Genomic DNA, 26,683 nt, shown 5'->3' with positions numbered 1-26,683 from the left:
TTAATATAACTTAACACTTGCGATGAAGTAGGGATTTCTATTTCCTCACTATATCTTCCATTTTGTTCATCTTCTGAATCTCTCACACTGTTACCATCTTGCAGTTCTATTATAGATTTTAAATGCCAAAGTTGTGTATTGTTGTTAAGCAAATTCAGATTTACAATTTTACTTTGGGAAAAAAATTATCCAACGTTTTGCCCGTTAAGACGGATTATACTGCCCGTTTAGCGAAACAGGAAAGAATGAAGCTAGTAGCATGTTTTTTTCCGTCGATTACAATACAAAATTAATTATTCTGATGCCATATAATTGCAGCAAAGATTTGTTACAAATGAAATAAGGCTAGGAAACAATAAGTGTAAACGTACATTTATTTCTGTTAAACTTATTACATTTTTTTTATAGATACTTTAGTTGGTCAGTCTTGAAAAAAATATTATAAACGAAAAAACAAACATACTCTTCATAAAATATTTTTTCACATTGCAATACGAATGTGCAAATCTGCCTTTAACAGACGGGTTGTTAATACCTGAATAATTAAATTTTTTTTTTTTCAATACAAACCTGTATATGTATATATATACTACTTCAATAGTATGAGAATAAAAGCGACATAAATCCCTAAAACCGAAGTAAAAAGTTTTCGAAACAATGTATATTCAAATTAGATCAACTAACAAAAACGTTTGGAATGTTTAGTTTTAAAACAAATTCACCATCAACAAAATAATTAGTGTCATAAACATTTGAAAAGGGTACAATCTGAGATTCTAAACATATAAAACCAAAAAAAAACTTAACACAGTTAAATTGCATATAATCTTAGCTAGATTACTTAAGTGTTCTTTTCCATCATCCCTTATTTGGTCTGTATATAAAACCAAACAATCTCCTCGATATATTTTGAAATAAATTTTAAACTATGCAATAATTATAAAACATTCGGTATCATCCCATGACTTAACATTATTTTTCTCTGAATACGTTTGCGTAAACTTCGTCTATAAAAATAAATAAAAAACACAGTTTATAGTTGCTTTAACGTGCAGCAAGACCAACTTCACTCACTAGTTTTTAAGGACTGTGATATTCAAATTATGTATCCACTGAATACTGTGTATGAGGGTGCTATGTTCTATTTACTCTATTCGTCAACTATAATAATTGTTTAATAATTTTATCTAACATACTGATTCAGTACAGAAAGAATACACTAACACTTATCTTACTCCTTATAAAAGATACAAATTTTCAGACGATATAAAAATATTTTTTAATTCATATAGAGCAAATTGTGGACAGTACGAACACAAATGGACTATGGTAAAAAAATTCCCGATTATTAATATTGAAGTTCATTTAGTGTCAAAATAATCATTTTCTTTTAATGTATAATTATCACAACCAATCGAAATTATGTAGGTGCATTTTATCTGAATTCAGTCTTGTATAGATCCAGGTATCATAAAAAAAACTCAGACCTCTCGTGTTCCATGAAATATTTCAAATCTGTTCTGATGTATTATTTCCTATGGGGAAAAAATGATAAAAAGACGAAAAAAGTCATCGTCTGTTATTTTTATACGCAATATTAAAATATCTAATAAAGTTCCCTTTAGGATCTTTTTTATCACCCTAACTTTTTAACTGTTAACCACAATATTTATATCTAAAACATTTTACTTTGTCACACCCAGAGAAAAAAAATTCTACGTTTATCAAAAGCTGTTCGTAGCTAATCATCACTATTTGCAGCAAAAACATTAATGAAGCTAAATATTTATAGCGTATCCTGAAGCAGTGCTTCCATCAACAGGAAACAGGACTCCTTAAATTAAAAGTAACACCGAGGAAATAATGTGCATAATTCAAGAGTTTCCCACAATACAAACTGCTTGTGTAACAGGAAAAAAAGGTTAGTTGAATTACACTAAATAATAGGATTCTATGAAATACACTTTAAATGTTTCTAAATGATTCCACGTTAAAAATATAGTTAATACAATAGTTGATATGTAAAACATAAAAATGGTTCGGAATGACTGCATAACCCTAACTTTAAATAAAAAAACTGTTCTACAGTGAAGGAAGGCACTTTTTTCTAATCCACTTTCAATGCCTGAATCAAAATAACTTTCAATATTAGAATGAATAAAAATAACATCTAATACCACCATAATATAAAACTTGTTTGGGAATATTACATCTTTATATGTGATGTACAAACTAGGATATAAAAAGGTTGTGAAAATTCAACTACATTGATGGTACCTTCTGGAAAAAAACCTACTCATTTCATACTCAAATTTTATATATCACTTTAGACTGGGTTAATATTTTCAATAAGTCCAAATTAATATTATAAAATAAATGATAGCATTTTTAAAAAACTAATCCAAACAAAATTGGAAAGGTTTAATAGAACTATGAAAAATAAACTTGGTAACGTCACACCACGTAGCTATCTATTTGCAACGTTAAAATACTGACAGATCCAAACAGCATTATGTCAAGGAATGTCTGCTGAACTAGTAAAGTGTTATTAAAAAAACTACAGTACAAGATAAAATCACAAATGGAATGCATAAAACATGGCTTAAAATTAATGTTACTTGCAACTTTAATAACATTTGAAAAACAAGACAGTATATGGTTAACCATGCAAGTGTTAAGAAATATACCCTCATGACAATATGTTATTTTATAACCCTTACATAAAATATTGCTTTATTTAATTAATAAAAATTGTACTATAGTTAAAGCAGATTAATCAAATCTACTTTTTTTGTTTTGTTTTTGGAAAAAAATAATAAACAGAATGGATAATGAAAAGAATGCAAGTGATATTATCCAAGTACATGTTAGAACAGATTTACAAGCTATGATAAATAATGTTAAAAAATGAAAATTTAAATAAAATGCTTTAAAAATCTTTAAATAAATGGAGAGATGTTTAGTATGACTCTTCTTTGCCAACAGTATCACACATCACAGAATACACAAGTACATACAGGGTATCATTTGAACAAATACAACCATTATTATAATATCACAAAACATCATAAAAAACTGGTGTATATATGTGAAAAATATATTCGTTATCAAAGTTAAAGCCATAAATAATGGTTAACTTTCCTACATAACTGTTTTGATTACATCTGTCTAAGCCTAACTCTTCCTGCAGTTGGGATACAAGAACATAGCTGCATCATGATGGGTCTTTCCATCACATTACAAAACTGACTATGAGAAGATGCTGTGATCTAACAAGTAAGAACACTTTTGCTGGTCTGAGCAGCTCAAATGATGAAGACAGCAATGGCATAATATCAAAAAAACAGTGAAGGCTTAAAACGTACAGAAAAAAGTAAATTAGTTTTACTATATATAAAGGGTTATTTAGGGTTGCATGTCTTGCTCAGTTATAAGTGCAGTGAGAGTTAAGTTTATTTTCACCAGGCAACAAAATAGAGATTGCTACTTATTCCAACTGGAAACTGACAAGGGATAACACGTCCAGTTGATACACGTACTAATACACCCATGATACAGGTACCCACTGATAGCTGGTGCTCAGTGTATCGATGGCTTCTCTGAGCTGTTCATAGGTTTTGTCAAAGTTGTTATTCACCAAAGTTAAATCAAAGTGTTTCTCATAGGCTCTCTGGAGTCTACTACTCTCTTCAATGGTGTTTTTTAGGTCTTCATCCTATAAAGAAAATACAATTGAATCTCTTTCTCTTTCAATAGGAAAGTTAAAGATTCACTCAGAAAAACTCAAACTGCTTTTTGAAGGAAGTTCAAATATAAATTTCTCTCAAGTTTATTTTTCACTGGGAAAAATGAATGAAATCAGTACAAGCTTTAAAGAAATAACTGCTCCACAGAAATACCTGTCTCATTCAACTGAGCCTACATTTTTAAAACTTAAATACTCCTGTTAAGTTTCTTCAAAAATATTTACTCTGAAAACAAACTTGAACTGTGGTTAAAATATCTACAAGTCTACCATCAAATATATTATTGGTTTTGAGGGGATTATGAAAAACAGAAATATATTGAAATATTATTACAACGTACTTTTGAATTAATAAAGCTTCCTCAAATTCGAATGACAAAGTAATAACAATCTCTTTCATCTTATCAACAAAACAGTGTAGTTTGTATGGTCTATAAAATAAACACCTAGTATAATTTGTATAGTTTATCTGAGGTTAAAAAATCCAAGTGTATAAAGTTTTAACTTAAGTCTGACATTTTATACACATTGGTGTCTCGATTTAGATAGGATTAACATATTTATTTCCATACCTCATATAGGGAAGCTAAACTCTCCAAAGTCCTTGCTCGACGAGATCCGTGGCGACCCATAGCCCGATCAAACTACAGAACGGCAAAGCACATGAAGATAAATAATTATCCAGTCCGAATGGAGTATTGTAAAACAGTATTATATGAATGTCTACGTCAGCACAAGTTTTAATAACAGATGACAGTAAAAACCAAGATTAAATTTGTTCACTGTACCTTTAGTTTTTAAAATATATATCCAGTATTTGATCCTAACTCACTAAAAACCTCAACAGCTAGTTCTTTGATGACAATGAACTGTGAACATTAAGTTTTTCCATAGTTTTATTTTACAGGTATACACACAAAAATGTCACAAGTGTCAAACTCCACTATATCAGAATAATGACAACAAGGACATGAACATACTTGTTTGAACAGCACAGAAAATTATTAGCTGACTTTCGTACTCTGTTCTAATAAGAGACTATTTTCATTTGTAAGGTAGTAGTACAAAGCACAAATTACTGCAGAGTTGAGATTTTTGTTACAGGATTCAAACAAAACATTTAAAATATTTTGTAAAATATAAATGCTAATTATTCATAGAAAAAGGTCCCCAAAATTATTTTTTCCTTATCCTTATTTTCACATCCAGTATCCTTTCTCCATTTACAAGTTTCAAAAACTTGTATCATTGCCTTTTACTTGGCGTGAAAATTATTGAATGAAAGAGGCATCATAAAAACGTTACACTGTTAGTTTCATAACATTTTATGATGTTGAGAAGTTTACACTAACCTTTAAGTTGAGGACTATTTCACAACATTATTATCTGACCATTAACACACAAAATCACTTACTGTAAGACTCCTGTTACTTGTGTAGCCATGGTTACGTCCATAGAAATGCATTTGCTTCAAAAGTTCGGCATGAGGTGCTGAGATGAATATGATATATGGCATAAACTCAGGTGTTTTCAGTAGTTTCAGAGACTAATAAAAAACACAGCCATTAAACCTTAACGAATTATCCATGTTTAAGTTTTAGAAAATAACTAGAACTAAAACTATAAAAAATATTTTTTTTAAAATTTCAATTTATTTTGTAAATTGTACCATGCAAGAAGTAACAAAAACCAGAACAGTTTCCATTTCATGCTAAAACAATGCACTTGTATATCAGTATTACCCTTAAACAGTAAATAAAGTGTGTATAACACATTAACCATGAAATTTATGAATTCAGAGAAAGGAAAAACTTTACTATTAACACAACAAATGACATGAACACCAAGCAAGATGTGTTACTAGATTTACACATTCTGCAATGAAGGCAATACCTGGGGGTTGCAATCCATTATACACATTTTTCCTGAACGAATAATTGCACGGATGGAATCGAGTTTAGTTCCATAGATATGTTCTCCATATTCTCCCCACTCTAAGTACCTATTTTCGGCTATATCGGCCTCTATGACTTCTCTGGATACAAAAAAATAATTTTTTCCATCTTGCTCTCCATCTCTCTTAGGTCGAGAGGTATCTATTAAATAATCATTTAAATTGTGTATAAATTTCCCTATGACGTCTAATAAAATTAATTTTACTTAACTAAAAATTAGCAACAAGCAACTCTGTTAAAAGACATTTGGCTGCAAAAATAGTGACAGATTTAAAAATGACTAATGAAGATGAACATTTCTAATTTTTCCTTGAATTTCCAGTAAATGCTAAGTCGGTTTCTTGACTGTTTGGCACAAAAAAGAAACAAAACAAGCACAGATATTAAAATACAACTTGATGTTTAACAACAGCCAATAATATAACTAATACTTGAGCATGCATATTAAGATATTCATATACAATTTGATGTTTGGCAACAGCCAATAATATAACTTAATATATATGCTCAAGTATTAGATATTAAAATATGATTTGATGTTTGGCAACAGTTAATAATATGACTAATACTTGAACATATAGGTATTTTATAGTGATAGCATCATGAAATACACACTTTATTATTAACAGGATATTGAAATGATATAAATGAACACATACAATACAATAAAATGTTCAAACTTAATCATTTCTGTATCACAAGAACCATCTACTTCAACAAATACTGACAGAACTGTTAATTAGACTCTGTTTAACATTACCACCACTTTGGAAAATTTAAGAATAAGTTAATTACAGTAGATATTTATTTAATATATTCTAACAGCTCTTCCAGTATTTACAATGTAATTGTCTTCAGTCTTCTGGTATCCTCGTCAAAATTAGTAACAAGTTACAGAAAATAATTCTTTTAACAAATGCTTTACTAAAGTGGACAAAGCTGAATGTAAGACAGAATGATGTAAAACATGAACACCATTCTATTTTGTTTTCTATCATTACAACTGTTCTAAATGTGCATCGTTGATATCACAACAGCAATATTATTCAAACCCTTTAACTGGTTTATCTAATTTCTAGAAATGAATTAAAAAAAAAAAAAAGCCATAACCCACCTAACACAAGAAATTGGTCAACTTTGCTCTCCTATCACAAACTTCCTTACTATGAATCACTTGTTACCGAGATTGTTGCTATGAATATCTTGCTTCCGAGATCTTTACTATGAATTATTTATTACATCACAGAAAATAAATAACAGTTACAGAGAACAACAACAATCCTTTCCAAATTTACAAGTTCCAAGCACATAGCATGTCAAACATTAATTTTGCATAGAAATATGTGGGAAAGAAAATACTTACGAGGCAAGGGGGAAGCAAAGCGTGAGGGATTAGAACTTATCAATCTATTTTTTAGAGATCGTCTTCCTACTCCTTGAGCACCAATCAGAATAATACTCTTCCGTTCAAATGGGGGCATTCGAGCAACTTCTTCATATAGAGTCAGTTCTGCTTTGTCATATTCTAAAATGATACATGTATTTCATTATGAAACAATCCCTTTAGCTAATGAAATTTCAAACACAATATAATATTACCTGCTGTATATTCTGTATAATGTTTCCATAAAGAGAGTGAGAGCACAACCCTAGGTAATAAATATACAAAAATTAACTCAAATCTAGTTCATAATTGTTTAATGTTTTTCTAATTTTGCACAAAGCTACATGAGGGCCATCTGTGCCAACTGTCCTTAATTTTGTAATATAGACTAGAGGGAAGGCAGCTAGTCATCACCACCCACCATCAAATCTTGGGCTACTCTTTCACTGACGAATAGTGGAGTTGACTGTCACATTATAATGCCCCCACAGCTGAAAGGGTGAGCATGTTTGGTGTGATGGGGATTCAAACCTGCAACCCTTGGATTACGAGTTGAGTGCCTTAACCACCTTGACATGTTGGGGCCTAGTTCATAAATTCAGAATACTTTACAAACTTTATGTTTAATATTCTGAATCTTAGTAGGTCATTAACCTATTAGTTTGAACCTCTACACATAAAAAAACTTAACATTTAAAGATATAACCAGAACAAATTTGAAAACATGTATGAATTTGTTCACAATCTCACAGAGGTTCTAACGAAGACTGGAAAAATACAGTTAGAAAAAATAAGAAAAAACATGAACTGTTACTCTAAATAATGGATTAATCATAACTTTATTAACATTAAGATATTTTTGCTACTGTACAAGTGTACTAATATTTTTAGCCAGGAAAAGCTTCAAATGGTAAGATGTTGGATTTCATAATTTATCATTTGATTTGGAAGAACAGGTGATGTTCTCTTAAGGATGTTTACTTTAGCTGGCAAAGAAAGAGCTGAGAAAGTACATAACTAAAGACCTTTATACTCTAACACAGACAAGTTCTATTTTAAACTAAACCAGTAGATATGTTCAGTGTACAGCACATAACCTTTGGCTCTGGAAAAACTTTCAAGCATATCACCAGGCTTTACTTGAAATCCAACTTCTACAGTTGAAGCTTTACATTTCTTTACTGTTTACATGTTATCTATAAATGTTTTTACTCCAACTATTACTACATTTACATTTACCAATCAATGTAATTTTATGAAAGACATCCTGTGAAGTCCTCTAAATTTTTGTATTTGCATATTATATTGAAGGAAAAAATCACTTACCAGCATTTCCTTTAGTGTGATACATGGTTTTTCGTTTCTTCTTTGTAATCTTTGTCCCACACATTGCTGAAAGAAATAACTTAAATATCTATTTTGTTTTTTAATTAGAATCTCACTTCCTGACTCACAAAAAAAATCATTCAAGACATCATCTTTAACTCATGAAATTATCTTTAATGATGAATTAGAATCATTCCCAGTAAACTTCAAATTGAAATTGAACTTTTTTTTTTTAAATCAACCACATACATGGCTATCCTCATTTATCCTCATGCCTTAACAAAATTCTGTTGAAAATGTAAAACAGCATGCAGATTTTGTTATAATATAAATCTTTCTTTGATAGATTGTTTGGACAGAGTATTTATGATGAAACTTTGTAGAATGGATGGCAGCTGCCTGTTGTGGAGACACAAGTGTAGAGGACGACGTTTCTTAAAGACGAAAGGAGAAAGACTTTCGAAGCGTTGTCCTCTACACTTGTGTCTCCACAACAGGCAGTTGCCATCCATTCTACAAAGTTTCATCAATATAAATCTTATAAATCATATGTATAAAAACCCCACTGCTCACTTGATTTTGTAGCATAGTCATATTCTGGGCACAAAAAGCACGTCTTCGCTCTTCCAATTCCTGGGATGGAACAAGTCCAGTTAGACCAAGAGAATCAACTTTACGAGCCTGAAATATGCAAAAAAATAAAGAGTGTGTAGTAGAAAGTAAAACATCAAGAAAAAGTATGCAATTGATCCATCTTGAGAAAGTTTCAACAGACAATTTATACACTATATATATATATATATATATAGTGCTTTGTCTTTCTAGAATAACTTTCAACATATATCACATTTTTAATTCATCACAACAACAACAACAAAAATAAATTACAATACATTATAAAATAACTGAAAGTCATAAAATAAAGCCCTAGATCAAAATGTGCATGCCATGACTGTTTCTACAGTTACATTCAAAACTTGATTAAACCACTTTATTACTGATTAACATATAAACTTGGCATAAAAACAATTTTCAATGTTATATAAGATTTAACTTCTCAATATCAAAATGAAATATCTAAACAAGTTCTAACTCTTCACTCCTCTGTACCACAGAACTTAAGATTTAACTTCTCAATATCAAAATGAGATATCTAAACAAGTTCTAAATCTTCACTCCTCTGTACCACAGAACTTAAGATTTAACTTCTCAATATCAAAATGAAATATCTAAACAAGTTCTAAATCTTCACTCCTCTGTACCACAGAACTTAAGATTTAACTTCTCAATATCAAAATGAGATATCTAAAGTTCTAAATCTTCACTTCTCTGTACCACAGAACTTAAGATTTAACTTCTCAATATCAAAATGAGATATCTAAAGTTCTAAATCTTCACTTCTCTGTACCACAGAACTTCTTTGTTCTGATTGCCAATTTTAAATTTTCCTTTCTACAACTATACATCTTCCAGGTTTCTCATAAATTACAAACTTATAATATAGATGTCACTAAGCCAAAACAAAAATGTATAACCTCCAATGCCCTTGTTTTACTGAGATATAAATAAAAAATTTAAACCTACATGTTAGCCTATTCCATCACATCCTGTCTTTCAAAAAAGTCAATAATTCCTTCTGATACTTACTACTAGATTATTTATAACCAATAGAAAACGAATATCTTCCTTCTCCGATTTCATCATGAGGCTAGGTCAATCAGAAAAACAGTTAAAATATTTGACATCAGTTTCATTGTTTGCCATTGTGTTGTTTAACATGACCAGTTAAAAGAATCTTGTAAACACGTCTTATGTAAGAGAGCCATATGGCATTATATTTTTTGTGCATTAACAATATTTTGTAATTAAAGCTGTATATTTGAAATAATAATTATTTGTAGAAAGCAGGATTACAGCTCATCTAAGGACAAACAAAAAAGAGCCCAGACTCAAGTACTAACTTCTTGTGTTTTTTTTTCTATAAATATATAATTTTTATTTAAGAAAATAACTAAAATTTTAAAATTAGAAACTTGTTAGGTTAAATAAATTGAATTAAAAAATACTTGTTCTCTATCTATCACAGTGTGTGCTCATTACAAAACACAAATGAGCAATATGACTGTGGCATACTTCTAATTAGCCATGTTTATACAAAGTTGTCCTAATGAGAAAAGTGGATTCTGACAATTTTCTACTTATTTTTCCATACATTGTTTAGTTAGCTACAGGTGAATGTTGAGGTAGAGAAAATCAAAAATAAAGTTATATTACAAATATTTTGATTTTCATTCAGGATTCTTCAGAAGTTATTCAAATGAAATGTGAAAACTGAGAGAAAACATTTTTAATTTTTAATATGAAAATCAACATCCACTCAGATTGATTCACTATAGGTTTTGTAAATCCAGACAAATGCTCAGTTAAAAAAATTAAATTTTTTTTTCTTTTTCTTTCCACTAGGTCTGTAATGTTTGTTAAAATCTTGCTAAATATTGTTTAGGTTCAAAGTTATAATACGTATATTTTCATGGTTACATGGTGGTTAAATGTTCAATCTGAGCACGTATGCATATTTTAATATTTCTATCAAGAGACTACAAATCATTCATATGTTCATTAAATAAATACTGTTTGGAAGGAATGTTACCCAAGATATTAATCACAAAACACCACACACTGACACTAATATGAAACTCTTACCATGAACCATACTGACTCTTTCTCTGTGATAAAATTCTCTCTCTCTCTTACCATCCAATGAATGGAATGCTCACTCTTTCTCTGTGATAAAATTCTGTCTCTCTCTCTTACCATCCAATGAATGGAATGCTCACTCTTTCTCTGTGATAAAATTCTCTCTCTCTCTTATCATCCAATGAATGGAATGCTCACTCTTTCTCTGTGATAAAATTCTCTCTCTCTCTTATCATCCAATGAATGGAATGCTCACTCTTTCTCTGTGATAAAATTCTGTTTCTCTCTCTTACCATCCAATGAATGGAATGCTCACTCTTTCTCTGTGATAAAATTCTGTTTCTCTCTCTTACCATCCAATAAATGGAATGCTCACTCTTTCTCTGTGATAAAATTCTGTTTCTCTCTCTTACCATCCAATGAATGGAATGCTCACTCATTCTCTGTGATAAAATTCTGTTTCTCTCTCTTACCATCCAATGAATGGAATGCTCACTCATTCTCTGTGATAAAATTATGTCTCTCTCTTACCATCCAATGAATGGAATGCTCACTCATTCTCTGTGATAAAATTCTGTCTCTCTCTTACCATCCAATGAATGGAATGCTCACTCTTTCTCTGTGATAAAATTCTGTCTCTCTCTTACCATCCAATGAATGGAATGCTTACTCATTCTCTGTGATAAAATTCTCTCTCTCTCTTACCATCCAATGAATGGAATGCTCACTCTTTCTCTGCAATAAAATTCTGTTTCTCTCTTACCATCCAATGAATGGAATGCTCACTCATTCTCTGTGATAAAATTCTGTTTCTCTCTCTTACCATCCAATGAATGGAATGCTCACTCATTCTCTGTGATAAAATTCTCTCTCTCTCTTACCATCCAATGAATGGAATGCTCACTCTTTCTCTGTGATAAAATTCTGTCTCTCTCTCTTACCATCCAATGAATGGAATGCCCACTCTTTCTTTGTGATAAAATTGTCTCTCTCTCTCTTGCCATCCAATGAATGGAATGCTCACTCTTTCTTTGTGATAAAATTGCCTCTCTCTCTTACCATCCAATGAATGGAATGCTCACTCTTTCTTTGTGATAAAATTGTCTCTCTCTCTTACCATCCAATGAATGGAATGCTCACTCTTTCTTTGTGATAAAATTCTCTCTCTCTTACCATCCAATGAATGGAATGCTCACTCTTTCTTTGTGATAAAATTCTCTCTCTCTCTTACCATCCAATGAATGGAATGCTCACTCTTTCTTTGTGGTAAAATTCTCTCTCTCTCTTACCATCCAATGAATGGAATGCTCACTCTTTCTTTGTGGTAAAATTCTCTCTCTCTCTTACCATCCAATGAATGGAATGCTCACTCTTTCTTTGTGATAAAATTGTCTCTCTCTCTTACCATCCAATGAATGGAATGCTCACTCATTCTCTGTGATAAAATTCTCTATCTCTCTTACCATCCAATGAATGGAATGTTCACTCTTTCTCTGTGATAAAATTCTGTTTCTCTCTCTTACCATCCAATGAATGGAACGCTCACTCTTTCTCTGTGATAAAATTCTGTTTCTCTGTCTTACCATCCAATGAATGGAACGCTCACTCATTCTCTGTGATAAAATTCTGTTTCTCTGTCTTACCATCCAATGAACAGAAAGCTCACTCATTCTCTGTGATAAAATTCTCTCTCTCTTACCATCCAATGAACAGAAAGCTCACTCATTCTCTGTGATAAAATTCTCCCTCTCTTACCATCCAATGAACAGAAAGCTCACTCATTCTCTGTGATAAAATTCTCCCTCTCTTACCATCCAATGAATGGAACACTCACTCTTTCTCTGTGATAAAATTCTGTCTCTCTCTTACCATCCAATGAATGGAACACTCACTCTTTCTCTGTGATAAAATTCTGTCTCTCTCTTACCATCCAATGAATGGAATGCTTACTCATTCTCTGTGATAAAATTCTCTCTCTCTCTACCATCCAATGAATGGAATGCTCACTCATTCTCTGTGATAAAATTCTCTCTCTCTTACCATCCAATGAATGGAATGCTTACTCATTCTCTGTGATAAAATTCTCTCTCTCTCTTACCATCCAATGAATGGAATGCTCACTCATTCTCTGTGATAAAATTCTCTCTCTCTCTTACCATCCAATGAATAGAATGCTCACTCATTCTCTATGATAAAATTCTGTCTCTCTCTTACCATCCAATGAATGGAATGCTTACTCATTTTCTGTGATAAAATTCTCTCTCTCTTACCATCCAATGAATGGAATACTCACTCATTCTCTGTGATAAAATTCTCTATCTCTCTTACCATCCAATGAATGGAATGTTCACTCTTTCTCTGTGATAAAATTCTGTTTCTCTCTCTTACCATCCAATGAATGGAATGCTCACTCTTTCTCTGTGATAAAATTCTGTTTCTCTCTCTTACCATCCAATGAATGGAATGCTCACTCATTCTCTGTGATAAAATTCTGTTTCTCTCTCTTACCATCCAATGAATGGAATGCTTACTCATTCTCTGTGATAAAATTCTCTCTCTCTCTTACCATCCAATGAATGGAATGCTTACTCATTCTCTGTGATAAAATTCTCTCTCTCTTACCATCCAATGAATGGAATACTTACTCATTCTCTGTGATAAAATTCTCTCTCTCTCTTACCATCCAATGAATGGAATGCTTACTCATTCTCTGTGATAAAATTCTTTCTCTCTCTCTCTTACCATCCAATGAATGGAATGCTTACTTATTCTCTGTGATAAAATTCTCTCTCTCTCTTACCATCCAACGAATGGAAAGCTCACTCTTTCTCTGTGATGAGGTACAAATTGGAAAGTTCTCTCTATTACCACACTGATTTGATACTCAATAGCAGCAAATTGTTAGCTTGTAATAAATGAAAACTCTATTACCACACTGATCTGATACTCAATAGCAGCAAATTGTTAGCTTGTAATAAATGAAAACTCTCTCTATTACCACACTGATCTGATACTCAATAGCAGCAAATTGTTAGCTTGTAATAAATGAAAACTCTCTCTCTGCTATCAAGCACCAAATTGATACACTGTGGAAAATTCTCTCTAACAATCTTTGCAACATTAAGGAAACCAATTGCTTATAACAAGACATGTTGTTTGAAAACCCCTTATATTAAACATGACACAAATTTAGTGGTTACAAAACATTCATACTCTCACCTGCCACCAGTTAGGATCTTCTTGGTTGAGAATCTGCAGTATTTCACCTTGTTTAAAAGATAGGCCTATCTCTTTACAGGGAAGTAAGCTGTCTTTGCTTGGATCATACGAGTAGAGTGTTTTGACATAGAACTGAGAGAAACATTAAACATCACCATCATCATAAGAAACAAATAATCTTATAAACTTATGATTATTTTGTTAAGAAGAAATATTTTCATCAGAAATAAAGAAAAAAACTGGTTTCAGTGGTAAAAGTCACACATTCAACATGAAATACCAGTTTTACAGTCAGTAGTTTTCTGGCACTCTCTGTGACATCCACATTTAATGCATTTCAAAGTTCCATTTGTCACTTGTTAACAAGGATATAAATGACAATAAATGTGTAGTCTGTGTAAAATAAAATAAAGTAAATGTACAGTTTAAAACCAAATGCCACATATCACATAAATTGTAACTTGCAGATTACACACTGTCAGCTTACATACACATCATATAAATCTTTATAAACTGTTTAAATTTAAAGTTTTGCAAGCTTTCTAATTTTCAGTAAATAGGTGGTAATTTGTGTGTGTAAAACATTATACACACACACACAAAATTGGTAATCTAACCAAAAGTAAAAACATGATCTACAAATATTGAAAATTAGACTGACAAACAAGCAAGTCAATAAGAAATTACCAGTAAAAGAGCATAATAATATAAACTAAACATACACGTGAAGAAGGTATCGAGTCCTGGTAGGCAGACATGATTTTGAAATTGATGCTTCCAGATGCTCTCTGTAGTTGTTTTTGTAACTGTTCTGGTGAGTGTACTTCCACACCATTAACCTCCATGATCATGTCACCCACATGTAAAAGGCCTGCAATTGTAAAATCATTCTCTTTCAAGTTCACAGCATATAGATGATTGTATGGTATATCAGGTTGATGGTCAGATTCCTCTTTTATATTTTATTAACAATTCATCATGGCTAAGAAAAATATTCATGCTATCAGTAACTTATGATCAAAACAAGATACATATATAGACCAGAAATAAAATGTAGCTAAATTAATAGACCAGTCTAACTATGGATGTGCAATGCTATAAAATAAAATCTTATATAATGATTATAAAGTCTTTAGTCATCACTTGGGTACCCTCAACATTATCGGCTGTAAATCCAATAACAGTTTGTGAAGTTCAATGAGTTTAAGTAACATAAGCTACTTCTGAATTAAATTCAATACAAAATAATCTTCAGGCAAAAAAAATAAATAAATGATTAATTACTTCAATCAAGAATAGTAATGAATCTAACACTAAAGAAACTTATGCAAATAGGGCATAAAATTTAAATGTCTGATTCATGCATTATCACCAATGTCACATTTTATTATTACTGTTTTAATTACAAATTCACTGTGACTCTGTACATAATAAACCTACACTTATTCCAACATATGTAAATTTATTTAAAAGCACCAATTTGAGCAATTAGCAAAAATAATTCATTATCTTTTAATAAGAAACTTCTGAATACTGACACTGCTTAATGTGAAGAACTGTTTTAAAAAGTTAAAATTTGCTGCAACCAAATGATTTTACCAGTTAAAGCATCTTTTTGCTCACCTTGTCTATCAATAATTCCACCTGCTAGGATCCTCGCTATCACTAAATTGTCTTCTTCATTTTTAACAGTAATCCCCTAAGATTGAGTGTAAAATGTTTTACCACTTTATTTTGAAAGCAAACAAAAGTTTTATTAGTGTATTAATATCTCTCTTGTTAAACATTTTGATAACACTACAAGTTTCTGAAACTCCTCTTACCCAAGGCACTTGAAAACAATTGATATTAACCACCTTTAAGCATCAACAAATTTAGAATAGGCATAAAATAATCCGAGAAATGTGTCTAAAGAACTACTTAAACCAAGAATATTTAATTTTCAATCCTGAACAAAGCAAAATGTTGGGATGTCTCTACAACAAAAGATAAAGTAATTAAACTAAGAATCACAAAACTAAAGATGTTAAATTCAGAACACAAACTTCAAATCAGAAAATTACAGAATTTACTGGCTAGACTACAGAAACAGAAAAGGTTGGAGTGTAGCCAGATAAGATCAGAAAATGGAAAACTTAAGACAAAAGATTGTAGTGGAACTTGTTTTTACCTATAATTTACCATCTAGATATTATCTCTATAAACAGTACATCCACATAACGAAGTTTTTATTTTTCAGTATCTTTAATACATAAAAAGTTCAAAGCACTAACATCAAAGACATAACTAATTACTTCTCTTGTCAGCAATGAAAACAACAACAAGGATATCTAAACAGAAATGAATGTTTTTTGTTCCACCCTCCACCTACTGGTTTTTAAATCATGACCAGATTTTGCTGCTTCACAACACACAATTACACAGTATATCTGAAGTACTGTTTAAAATACTACAAGTTGAGTGGGAAACACTAAAAATCTTTTTTTTTTTTTTCAGAATTGTTTATTAACTTTCCAAAGATACAAAACAGATAATTCCAAAAAAAAAAAAAATGTATTAGTTAAGTATATTTTGATCTAATTTCAAGTTACAAAATTTCCAAAAACAAGTCTATGCAACTTGTTTAATTACTGCCACCTCGTAACAGATCACATATAGAACTTGGTTCCCACTTTTGAAATGGTTTCAGTACACAACAAAAGCTAAATCATTTACCTATTTATTGCTGTCAGTGTTATAAGATTGAAACACTAAGTAGTAAATGTTCTACTTGCATTACTACAATGAAGCTGTAAATTTAGTTTGAAAAGATAATACAAGTTATTCTTAAGAGGTAAAATTAATTTATAGATAAATAACAAACCAATCAATTGAATACTTGTAATGTAAAATAAACTAGTTCAGTATTTGGAAAATATCACTCACATATTGTTTACTTTTACAATAGTAAATAAATAAGTGTGTGTGTGTGTGTGTGTGTGTGTGTGTACACAAATAAAATGTCTATTGCATTTTTATATACCAGGGGATCTTCGTCATTTTTACGAATTCCAACCATTCTAACAGCATCTGTTAAAGCGTCAGTTGGAGAGGGCTCAGGAGAAGGAGATTCTGACATTTCAGGTACTTGATACTGTTTGACAGCAACTAAATCATGGGCTTCCAATAAGGCCTACAAAAGAAACAATACACATTATTGCATGGGTAAGATGCATAAAGGAAAAACAAAAATAACCATGTATGTAGAATTAGCATTAAAGATTTTTAATGTATTTTCAACGATGTTAAACATCATAAAACAAACATAAAACGATAATGCTTTAAAACCTTTGATAATTTTATTATGATTATGAAAGAAATAAAAACTGTTAAGATTAGGGTGTACACACACAACTGAATATATTAAATATCCATAATACTATGAAAAACAAGTGTTTACTGTAATACTACAAAACAAATTTGATTATTTTAATATTTTGTACAACAAGTGTACATTTTATGTCATGAAACACTAAGTAAAAACAAGTACCCTTTAAGACGTAACCAAAAGCAAACATTTTCACTTCTCATGGAAGAACCCCACATTACGGGCACACACACACATACAAACCACATATTGTAAGGATGCATTACTATAAAAAACATCTAGAATTCAGACCTAAAACAATTCAATTTCCTATCTGAAACTCCATATTCCATACAGGTTTACTTTTCCAAATAATGTTAGAATTACATTAATTTGCAAAAATTAGGAAAACCTAATATATCAGTTATGGTCTGTTTTTCTAATACTCTTTAAGCTACAAATAGAAAACAGTTCAAATAAACAAGTAGGATTATACTCTAAGTCACAGTATATCGATATACTGTACAAGAGCTAATCACCCGGTAGTGAAGAATATCCGATATAAATAACACATGCATTAAACAAGCTAAAAACGTGTACCTAAACCAAATAAAACACTGTGAGCAATAATAGAAAAAAAGTTATTTCAGTGATTTTATTCTCAACTTTTAACACGTTTCTATTTTATACATTATCAGATTGTGTTTAGTAAAATCACTGGCTTGTGTTCAGTACATCACTGGTTTATGTTTAATGAATTACGAGTTTGTGTTCAATACATTACCAGATTGTGTTTAGTAAAATCACTGGCTTGTGTTCAGTACATCACTGGTTTATGTTTAATGAATTACGAGTTTGTGTTCAATACATTACCAGATTGTGTTCAGTAAAATCACTGGCTTGTGTTCAGTACATCACTGGTTTTTGTTTAATGAATTACTACTTTGTGTTCAATACATTACCAGATTGTGTTTAGTAAAATCACTGGCTTGTGTTCAGTACATCACTGGTTTATGTTTAATGAATTACGAGTTTGTGTTCAATACATTACCAGATTGTGTTTAGTAAAATCACTGGCTTGTGTTCAGTACATCACTGGTTTTTGTTTAATGAATTACTACTTTGTGTTCAATACATTACCAGATTGTGTTTAGTAAAATCACTGGCTTGTGTTCAGTACATCACTGGTTTATGTTTAATGAATTACGAGTTTGTGTTCAATACATTACCAGATTGTGTTTAGTAAAATCACTGGCTTGTGTTCAGTACATCACTGGTTTATGTTTAATGAATTACAGTTTGTGTTCAATACATTACCAGATTGTGTTTAGTAAAATCACTGGCTTGTGTTCAGTACATCACTGGTTTATGTTTAATGAATTACTGAGTTTGTGTTCAATACATTACCAGATTGTGTTTAGTAAAATCACTGGCTTGTGTTCAGTACATCACTGGTTTATGTTTAATGAATTACGAGTTTGTGTTCAATACATTACCAGATTGTGTTTAGTAAAATCACTGGCTTGTGTTCAGTACATCACTGGTTTATGTTTAATGAATTACGAGTTTGTGTTCAATACATTACCAGATTGTGTTTAGTAAAATCACTGGCTTGTGTTCAGTACATCACTGGTTTATGTTTAATGAATTACGAGTTTGTGTTCAATACATTACCAGATTGTGTTTAGTAAAATCACTGGCTTGTGTTCAGTACATCACTGGTTTATGTTTAATGAATTACGAGTTTGTGTTCAATACATTACCAGATTGTGTTCAGTAAAATCACTGGCTTGTGTTCAGTACATCACTGGTTTTTGTTTAATGAATTACTACTTTGTGTTCAATACATTACCAGATTGTGTTTAGTAAAATCACTGGCTTGTGTTCAGTACATCACTGGTTTATGTTTAATGAATTACGAGTTTGTGTTCAATACATTACCAGATTGTGTTTAGTAAAATCACTGGCTTGTGTTCAGTACATCACTGGTTTATGTTTAATGAATTACTAGTTTGTGTTCAATACATTACCAGATTGTATTTAATAAAATTACTGGCTTGTGTTCAGTACACCATTGGTGTAAGCATAGGGTGTAATAGCTTAGAAGTGAATGAATCGCTAGTTTGTATACAGAACAGTAACTCAACCAAGAACAAATGAGAAAGATAAAAAATGTAGTGTTTTGTTGGTGTTGTTTTTTCTTTTTTTCCACATTTAGAAGATTTTAGAAACACAGTAAATTTAAAACCTTAAAGAAGAAAACATTATCTAATGATAGAAAGAACACACATTCCAAAGAAAGATTGTTAATTAAAAAATAAAAAGAAATCCTATGTTAAAATTGCAAACCTATTTCTTCTGCTGTTGTCTACAGACAAAGGGTGTGTACCAGGTTTTAAAACTTACAGTCAACTATTTACATTTAACAGCCTCTTTTCTGAAACATTCAATAATCAAAAGACAAAACACACATCTGGTACTTAAAAGGTTAAACAACCACAATATATAACCACCACCTTTATTCAGTACTGTTCTTATGTAAAAATTTATCAAGTATTCTAATTCAGTTGCATACGGAATTTCATCACACTGTTACTGTTCAACATATGCACATCACAAATAATATAAAATTAAACAGCATTCTCAAGAATAACATCCTTTATTTTCAGAAAACGAATCGCCTACACTTCAGTAAGTAATGAAGAACTTTAAAATTGCTAATATACTTTATATTAATATATAATTGTTATATATCAATGAAACAAAAACTGTAAAAAGGATAATGAAGTTAACATCTACACTGCTTTGTGGAAGGTAATAACAAATTCATATAACTTAAGTATTTGTACCATTAAATTCAAACTAATAAAAAAAGTGCTTTTTTAGGTCTTCTCAGGAAGACGTTTTAAAACAACCACATGCACCATCAGATAGTATTCCAGTAATATAAATAAACAACAACAATAAAGAAAAAAAGTAGTCAAACCAACCAACTCCAAGTGATGGATGCTAACATAAAATGATCATCTTTACAGTAAGATTCCTACTCCTTTTTAAAATAACCATAATAAACCTCAAGTTTCCACTAAAAACAAAACAGTACATATTAAATGAAAGAATGACCTCTGGAGAAGAAATATAAAGACTTTACCCTTACAGGTGAGCGCTGAGATCTCCAAGTTTTAGTGTCTGCTTAATATTCCTAACAAAGTACTTTAATGTACAAATTTGTATTATCCACACCTGAATGTGAGGATTCTCAAGAACTTCTGCTAACTCATGAGCAACCTTGTTATCCCCATGTCTGCACATACTCCTAACGCTGAGGAGTAATTCTGAGGTGTTGGATCCCATTGGCTTGATAGCACCATTACTTTCTTCTAGTCTGTCCTGTACCTGTAAAAAATTAAAAATTATGACACAATATCTGATGTTATATAAAATCAATATCACGTAAAAATATATGTAAGTGCTAAGTTATATAATCAAAATGTTGAGAACCTAAAAAGAGTGAAAAAAGTCCCACCCAGTTCACTTAATATGTTCAAGTATCTCCAAGTCAGTACTATGTCTTTCAAACAGTAACAAGTTAAAACATCACTCAAAAAATTATTTTTGTTTTCATAGTTACTTCCTAAACATTCAAATTAGATGCTTAGAGCTTAAAACTACTACAAGCAAAACCTTTAAAAACAAAATTAAATTATCTACTCAAAAGTTTATTACACATTTCAAATGAATTAACTCTCAAAAGCAATCTTAGCATAATCTAGAAATTAATGAATAATTTAAAGATGAAATTATCTATTTTTATCTTGAAAATATTTACACATAAAATAAATATTATGATACCTCACAAGTCCATTTCATATTATTCAGTAATTATAAAAAGCATGCTCAGTAACTGTTATAACAGTATCAGAACAAACTAACTTATCTGAAATAAAATGTAACTATGCTGACCTAGTAATCCATAGCAATTGCTATAAATAGTAATATGTATTTTTGCATATCATTCCAAATGAGAGCATTAAATAGCTATTACCCCTTCATATAAATTGCATTCCATAATAAAAACTGTCTTGTAGGCGACACAGTTAACCAGGACACTTAGAATGTTTTTTTCAATTTTAATGTTTCACACCTATAGTGAACTTACATCTACAGAAGTCTACTGGGTTCTGGACTTAAAACATGGTAAAAACACATTTCATCACAACAAACACAAAATTTCTCCCATATCACAAGCACCTAAAAGTTGAAATTACATTATATATTCATAATTTTCCTGAGCCACATCTGGACCTTATAAAGTTGAATTAATCCTTGAAGTCCAAATGTTATCTTTAAACAAACTAGGAGTTCAACACAAACACCTACAAGATATCCTTGATTTTAAGATAGATTCTAATTTAAATTGCAGAGTCATTCTTAAATAATTAATGATTACAATAGCCAAGACTTTGAAATAGATATGAAATTACACAACAATGCAGCAACCTGTTAAATATTTATACCTGTAAATGTTGAGTACTTGTTTACATATCTGAATAAAATTCCGATGTAGTATAGCTTTACCTTTATCAAGGAGCTCATGACTGGTGAATCCATAAGTCCTTTCAGAAATATCAAATCAGTATCGCAAGCTCCAACTCTTCCATTCAAGTCTTCAATATTATCTCAGATATGTTGAAAAGCAGCTGAAAGAAAATTGAATGCTTTTAGTCAGTTAGTGAAGAAAATGAAGTAACACAGAAATGTCCATCAATCTTCTTGAAGTAGAGGAACAGTGACAACATTTTTATGTGCAGGCATGAGAATGGGCATGTGGGGAAAGAAAAGACATTCAAATGTCATTTTACTGACACTCAACTACCAAAACCTAAAATCATTTCTTGCTAGTTGGATATTCTGACAACTAGCTTATCATAAATGTGGTACATCATGAGGACAGAAAGAACTACAGGATGTTCTGACAATTGGCTAATCACAGATATGGTACATCATGAGGATGGAAAGAACTACAGGATGTTCTGACAATTGGCTAATCACAGATATGGTACATCATGAGAATGGAAAGAACTACAGGATATTCTGATAATTGGCTAATCATAGATAGGGTACATCAGGAGGATGAAAAGAACATAATTCGTGTCACATCTATTTTACTTTTTCCAATTTCATACCATAAACAGAATTTCTTCCCCAAGAATGATAAAAAAAAAAAGGTCCAACTTTGCATACTGAAGAAAAACACTCATGTCTGTATCTATCGCAATTTCCTATCACACTGCATTTTACTACAGTCATGGTATGCAAATTGTGAGAAAAGGGGTCACAAAGCCATTATGAGGCGTGGTCAGGTACAAGTACAAGAATATAAATTATATCTGAAAATACATATTTAAAGACAAAGAAGTTTTAAAAATTACCATACAAATATTACTACTACTAAATAATATACTGCTAACAGTTAACGTGTGAAAATGACCCATACAGCACGTACACAAATTGGTTATAGAGTATACCACTGTTCTCTAATGTTACACAGAACAACCATTTTCTTTTGCATATAACTTGTTTGAAGAATGAATATTACTAATAAAAATAAAACATTTTTATCTCTTTGGTTAAATTCTGTCAATATTAATGAACAATCATAATTGACTAATTTCATCATGTATTTCCATAGTGCACACCATCCATAAACATAAATGTTACAAAAAATATAAAAGTATAAGCCTATTGTAAAAGTCAGTCTGCTCTTAAGCAAAAAGCTATACAATGGGCTATCTCTGTTGTGCTCACCATGGGTATCTAGTGTTTTGATTCCAAAGACTAACTGCTATCCCACTGATTAAACGTTTGTGCCACTGTTTATGAATAAACACCAAGAATTCTGTCAAAATCATTTTTAATTTTCATTATTTATAAAACTGAATTTATATATTTATAATTGAAAACTCTGCTACACAAGATTTTACAAAAGCTCCAAAGACTGCCACGAACAACTATCCAGCAATTTACAACAATTGAACACCGTGTAGCATTTTGAGCTATAGCTTATTAAAATATTAGATTTGTGACTAATGTGTATAAGTAACTCAGTATTAAATTGCTGTAATTAAACATTTTCATGTACATTTTATTTTATGAGTAATATATTTTTATCTTAAGAGTATTTGATGATCCGTGTATCGACAGCTTCACAAAACAATTTCATTTTAATAAAAAACATTTTTCACATAGAAACTAACACACACACATTTAAAATCATACCCAAGGTAGCTGTCTTGTCTTTACTAATTACATAATATAACAAAACATGCTTCACAGAGCATAACAAATTAACTTCAGCTAGCAACAGTCATTCACAAACTCAAACTTTAAGAGAGGTAGTATTATATAAAAGTTTCAACTTGATCAACGATTCAACAGTAAAACTGCAACTAACACTTCCTGTAAAACAGTTTACCTTATACAAATCATGCCAAATTTGGTCATGCACTTCATGCAACAAAAACACAGCATTAATCCTTCCTGGTGCAAGTCAATAAACCTGCTATCCACCAATTAAAACTTGTCCTGTATGATGCAAAATAAATTTAATATTTTTAATAATCATTGTACATATTTTAATTATTACCTCAAAAAAAAATGGGATTGTATATACATATACACTACATCTGGAAAAGAGCTTCAGAAAATGTTTAACACCTAGTTCAGTGGTTCTTAATTTGTAGGCTGCAGAATACTGGTGTTCAATGGAATAGTTGCACAGTTACAGAAAAAGGCAGTGACAGAGTATAGATTCTACTGTGGCCTGTCAAGATACATAATACAGGTGGTCTGCTCTACAAACAATACGTTTGAGAACCACTGAACTAGATTACTGCGCATGAGTGTTTGTACTTTGTTACTTTAGTTCTAATCACTACCCAAGGTTCACTCCTTGATACATTTATTAGAGAAATACTGCTTCATATTTCTTGGAGTTCATGTTCAAATCTGTAAATGTAACTTATTTTGCTTAATGCATCACAATGACTAGTTCATTTAAATCTTGTTAAAAATATACAACTATTCATTTCACCATATTCATTTAATTCAACAGAAAAGAAAGCTGTTTGCTAGGCATTCTACAAGAACACATCCTATGACATTTCTGTTGAAATGTTAAGAGTGGCAAATCCTCCTTAGTGAAAAATTAAGGTGTTTTTTTTTTCTCTCACATCACTCAAAGGTGATTTATTTTAAAAAGATTGAAATATGCAGGTCTATCTTTGAAAGATTTATATAATTATGCCACACACTTATTAGCTGTAAAATAGACATATCAAAAAATAACCTAGTAGGAGTACATTTGGGCCTAACGTGTTATATTTATAATTGTACATAAATAAACCAATGTACTTTATGTAATTCAATATTATGTTTTCTGAAGCTGAAAGAAGTTTGATATAAAAATATAAGTTTATTATATTTATTGAAAAAGTATTTGAGAAACCAAAAGTTCAAAGTTAGAAAAGACTCAAAGGACCTTAAAAAATATTGCTGTTTTAGATATTTTATTAATGTCTAGAATTAGGAATTGCCACAATTCTTTTTAAATACCTTCCCGTTCTACTGTGTTTGGTAAAGAAGTTGATTTTATCGAACAAGAAAATCGGTTTACATATTTATCCAACATTTCGAATCCCACTTACTTCCTTGTTTTTCATTATTCAGTTGTTCCGTGCTTTTCAGCAATATCCGTCCATCATCTTCGTTATGTCGACTACCACAGATCACCATGGTAACGCAATTTTATACCTAAAACTAGAAGTGGGCGAAATAATGCTACAGCTCTTGCAAACAGCGTCAACGCCCTTGGCCTGTAGTTCTGAGTTCTCAAGAGAAAGAAATATATTTAAGCTGCGAGAGCATTGCAGAATCTATACAATTTCTAATGTCACAACAGTGTATTAGTTTTTTGTCACAAGACTCAACAGTACCATCTATCCAATAACATCAGTAGAAGCGTAAAACAGTGCTTACGATATGCTACACAAGATCAAGCTATACGAACAGATGGGTTGTGGCCACTACCTGCGCGCGCCTTGCTTGACTGAAAGCTTTCATATTATGGACACCTGCTTTACGTCACGCATACAACTTACAAGCAAGTGTCGAAAAACAAAAATACTACACCTACAACTTACCACTAAACCGAATACTTTAATCAAAACTTACAGTTTACATGTACTAACTAGAAAATAAGAGATAGCGCTTTTCTTCGTTAACTTATAACAGCTTCTAACCGCTCACAACTAATTTCGTTCTTTCGTTTACGTTCTAGGACGTAGAGACAAAGATGAGCATTTCACTGGCCGATCGACAACTTGAAGTTGGCGTTCATTGGTTGAACGTTCTAATTCAAAATGTATATACCTGACCTCAGGCGATAACTAAACTTTGTTGTTGTTTTTTTAATCACACAAACTCGTCAATACAGAGTGAGATTTTGTCAAGAGTGTCTCGCACATTTTCAAAATATCTTAAGTTAGAATATAATGAATAAAGATATAGACACAAAAAATTTCTTTTCCATTTAGTTACAATGTCTTATGCATTTTTTTACTCGGAAAGATATGAGGGAAAATATTCAATAATCACAAAGCAATCACGTGTGTCTGTGACGTCCTTTAAGATTTCATTCCATTTAAGGGAAGTACATTTTGTTACTAATTTAACAGCGTGTATGCAACGTGTTAAAACTGTACAATTTACACAATTTGTATGCATGTTGTTGTTTTTTTAAATTAAAATACATAAATATAATTCAGACATAAACAAAGTTAACAACGTCATTTAACATCCGTTATTTAATTATAATAAAGCTGTGGAAATTTATTTTAATATTTCTCCTTGATGGATTATTTACGTCTTGTAACTGTTCGAAATGATGTGCCTCAAACACTATTCATTAGCGGTTCTCAAACTTTAGTGACATATAGGCCCACGACCTCGCA

At 31.0% G+C, this 26,683-nt stretch overlaps 1 protein-coding gene across 1 annotated transcript; it reads right to left on the bottom strand.

Annotated features, from left to right (window-relative positions):
- Positions 1 to 360: 360 nt before the first annotated feature.
- LOC143228939 (protein PALS2-like) lies at positions 361 to 25,994 on the bottom strand. Its single transcript, XM_076460442.1, is given in 15 exon segments — positions 361 to 3,715; positions 4,318 to 4,389; positions 5,160 to 5,291; positions 5,639 to 5,841; positions 7,064 to 7,225; positions 8,411 to 8,476; positions 8,984 to 9,013; positions 9,016 to 9,091; positions 14,327 to 14,458; positions 15,049 to 15,197; positions 15,950 to 16,025; positions 17,349 to 17,498; positions 20,916 to 21,068; positions 22,251 to 22,372; positions 25,379 to 25,994. Coding segments are annotated over 15 exon segments (1,788 nt in total). The 5' UTR covers positions 25,467 to 25,994; the 3' UTR covers positions 361 to 3,538.
- Between the last annotated feature and the right edge of the window lie 689 nt (positions 25,995 to 26,683).

Source organism: Tachypleus tridentatus, chromosome 10 (assembly GCF_004210375.1).
Source record: "Tachypleus tridentatus isolate NWPU-2018 chromosome 10, ASM421037v1, whole genome shotgun sequence".
NCBI classification, from domain to species: Eukaryota; Metazoa; Arthropoda; class Merostomata; order Xiphosura; family Limulidae; genus Tachypleus; species Tachypleus tridentatus.
This window is presented reverse-complemented; position numbering and strand designations above follow the sequence as displayed.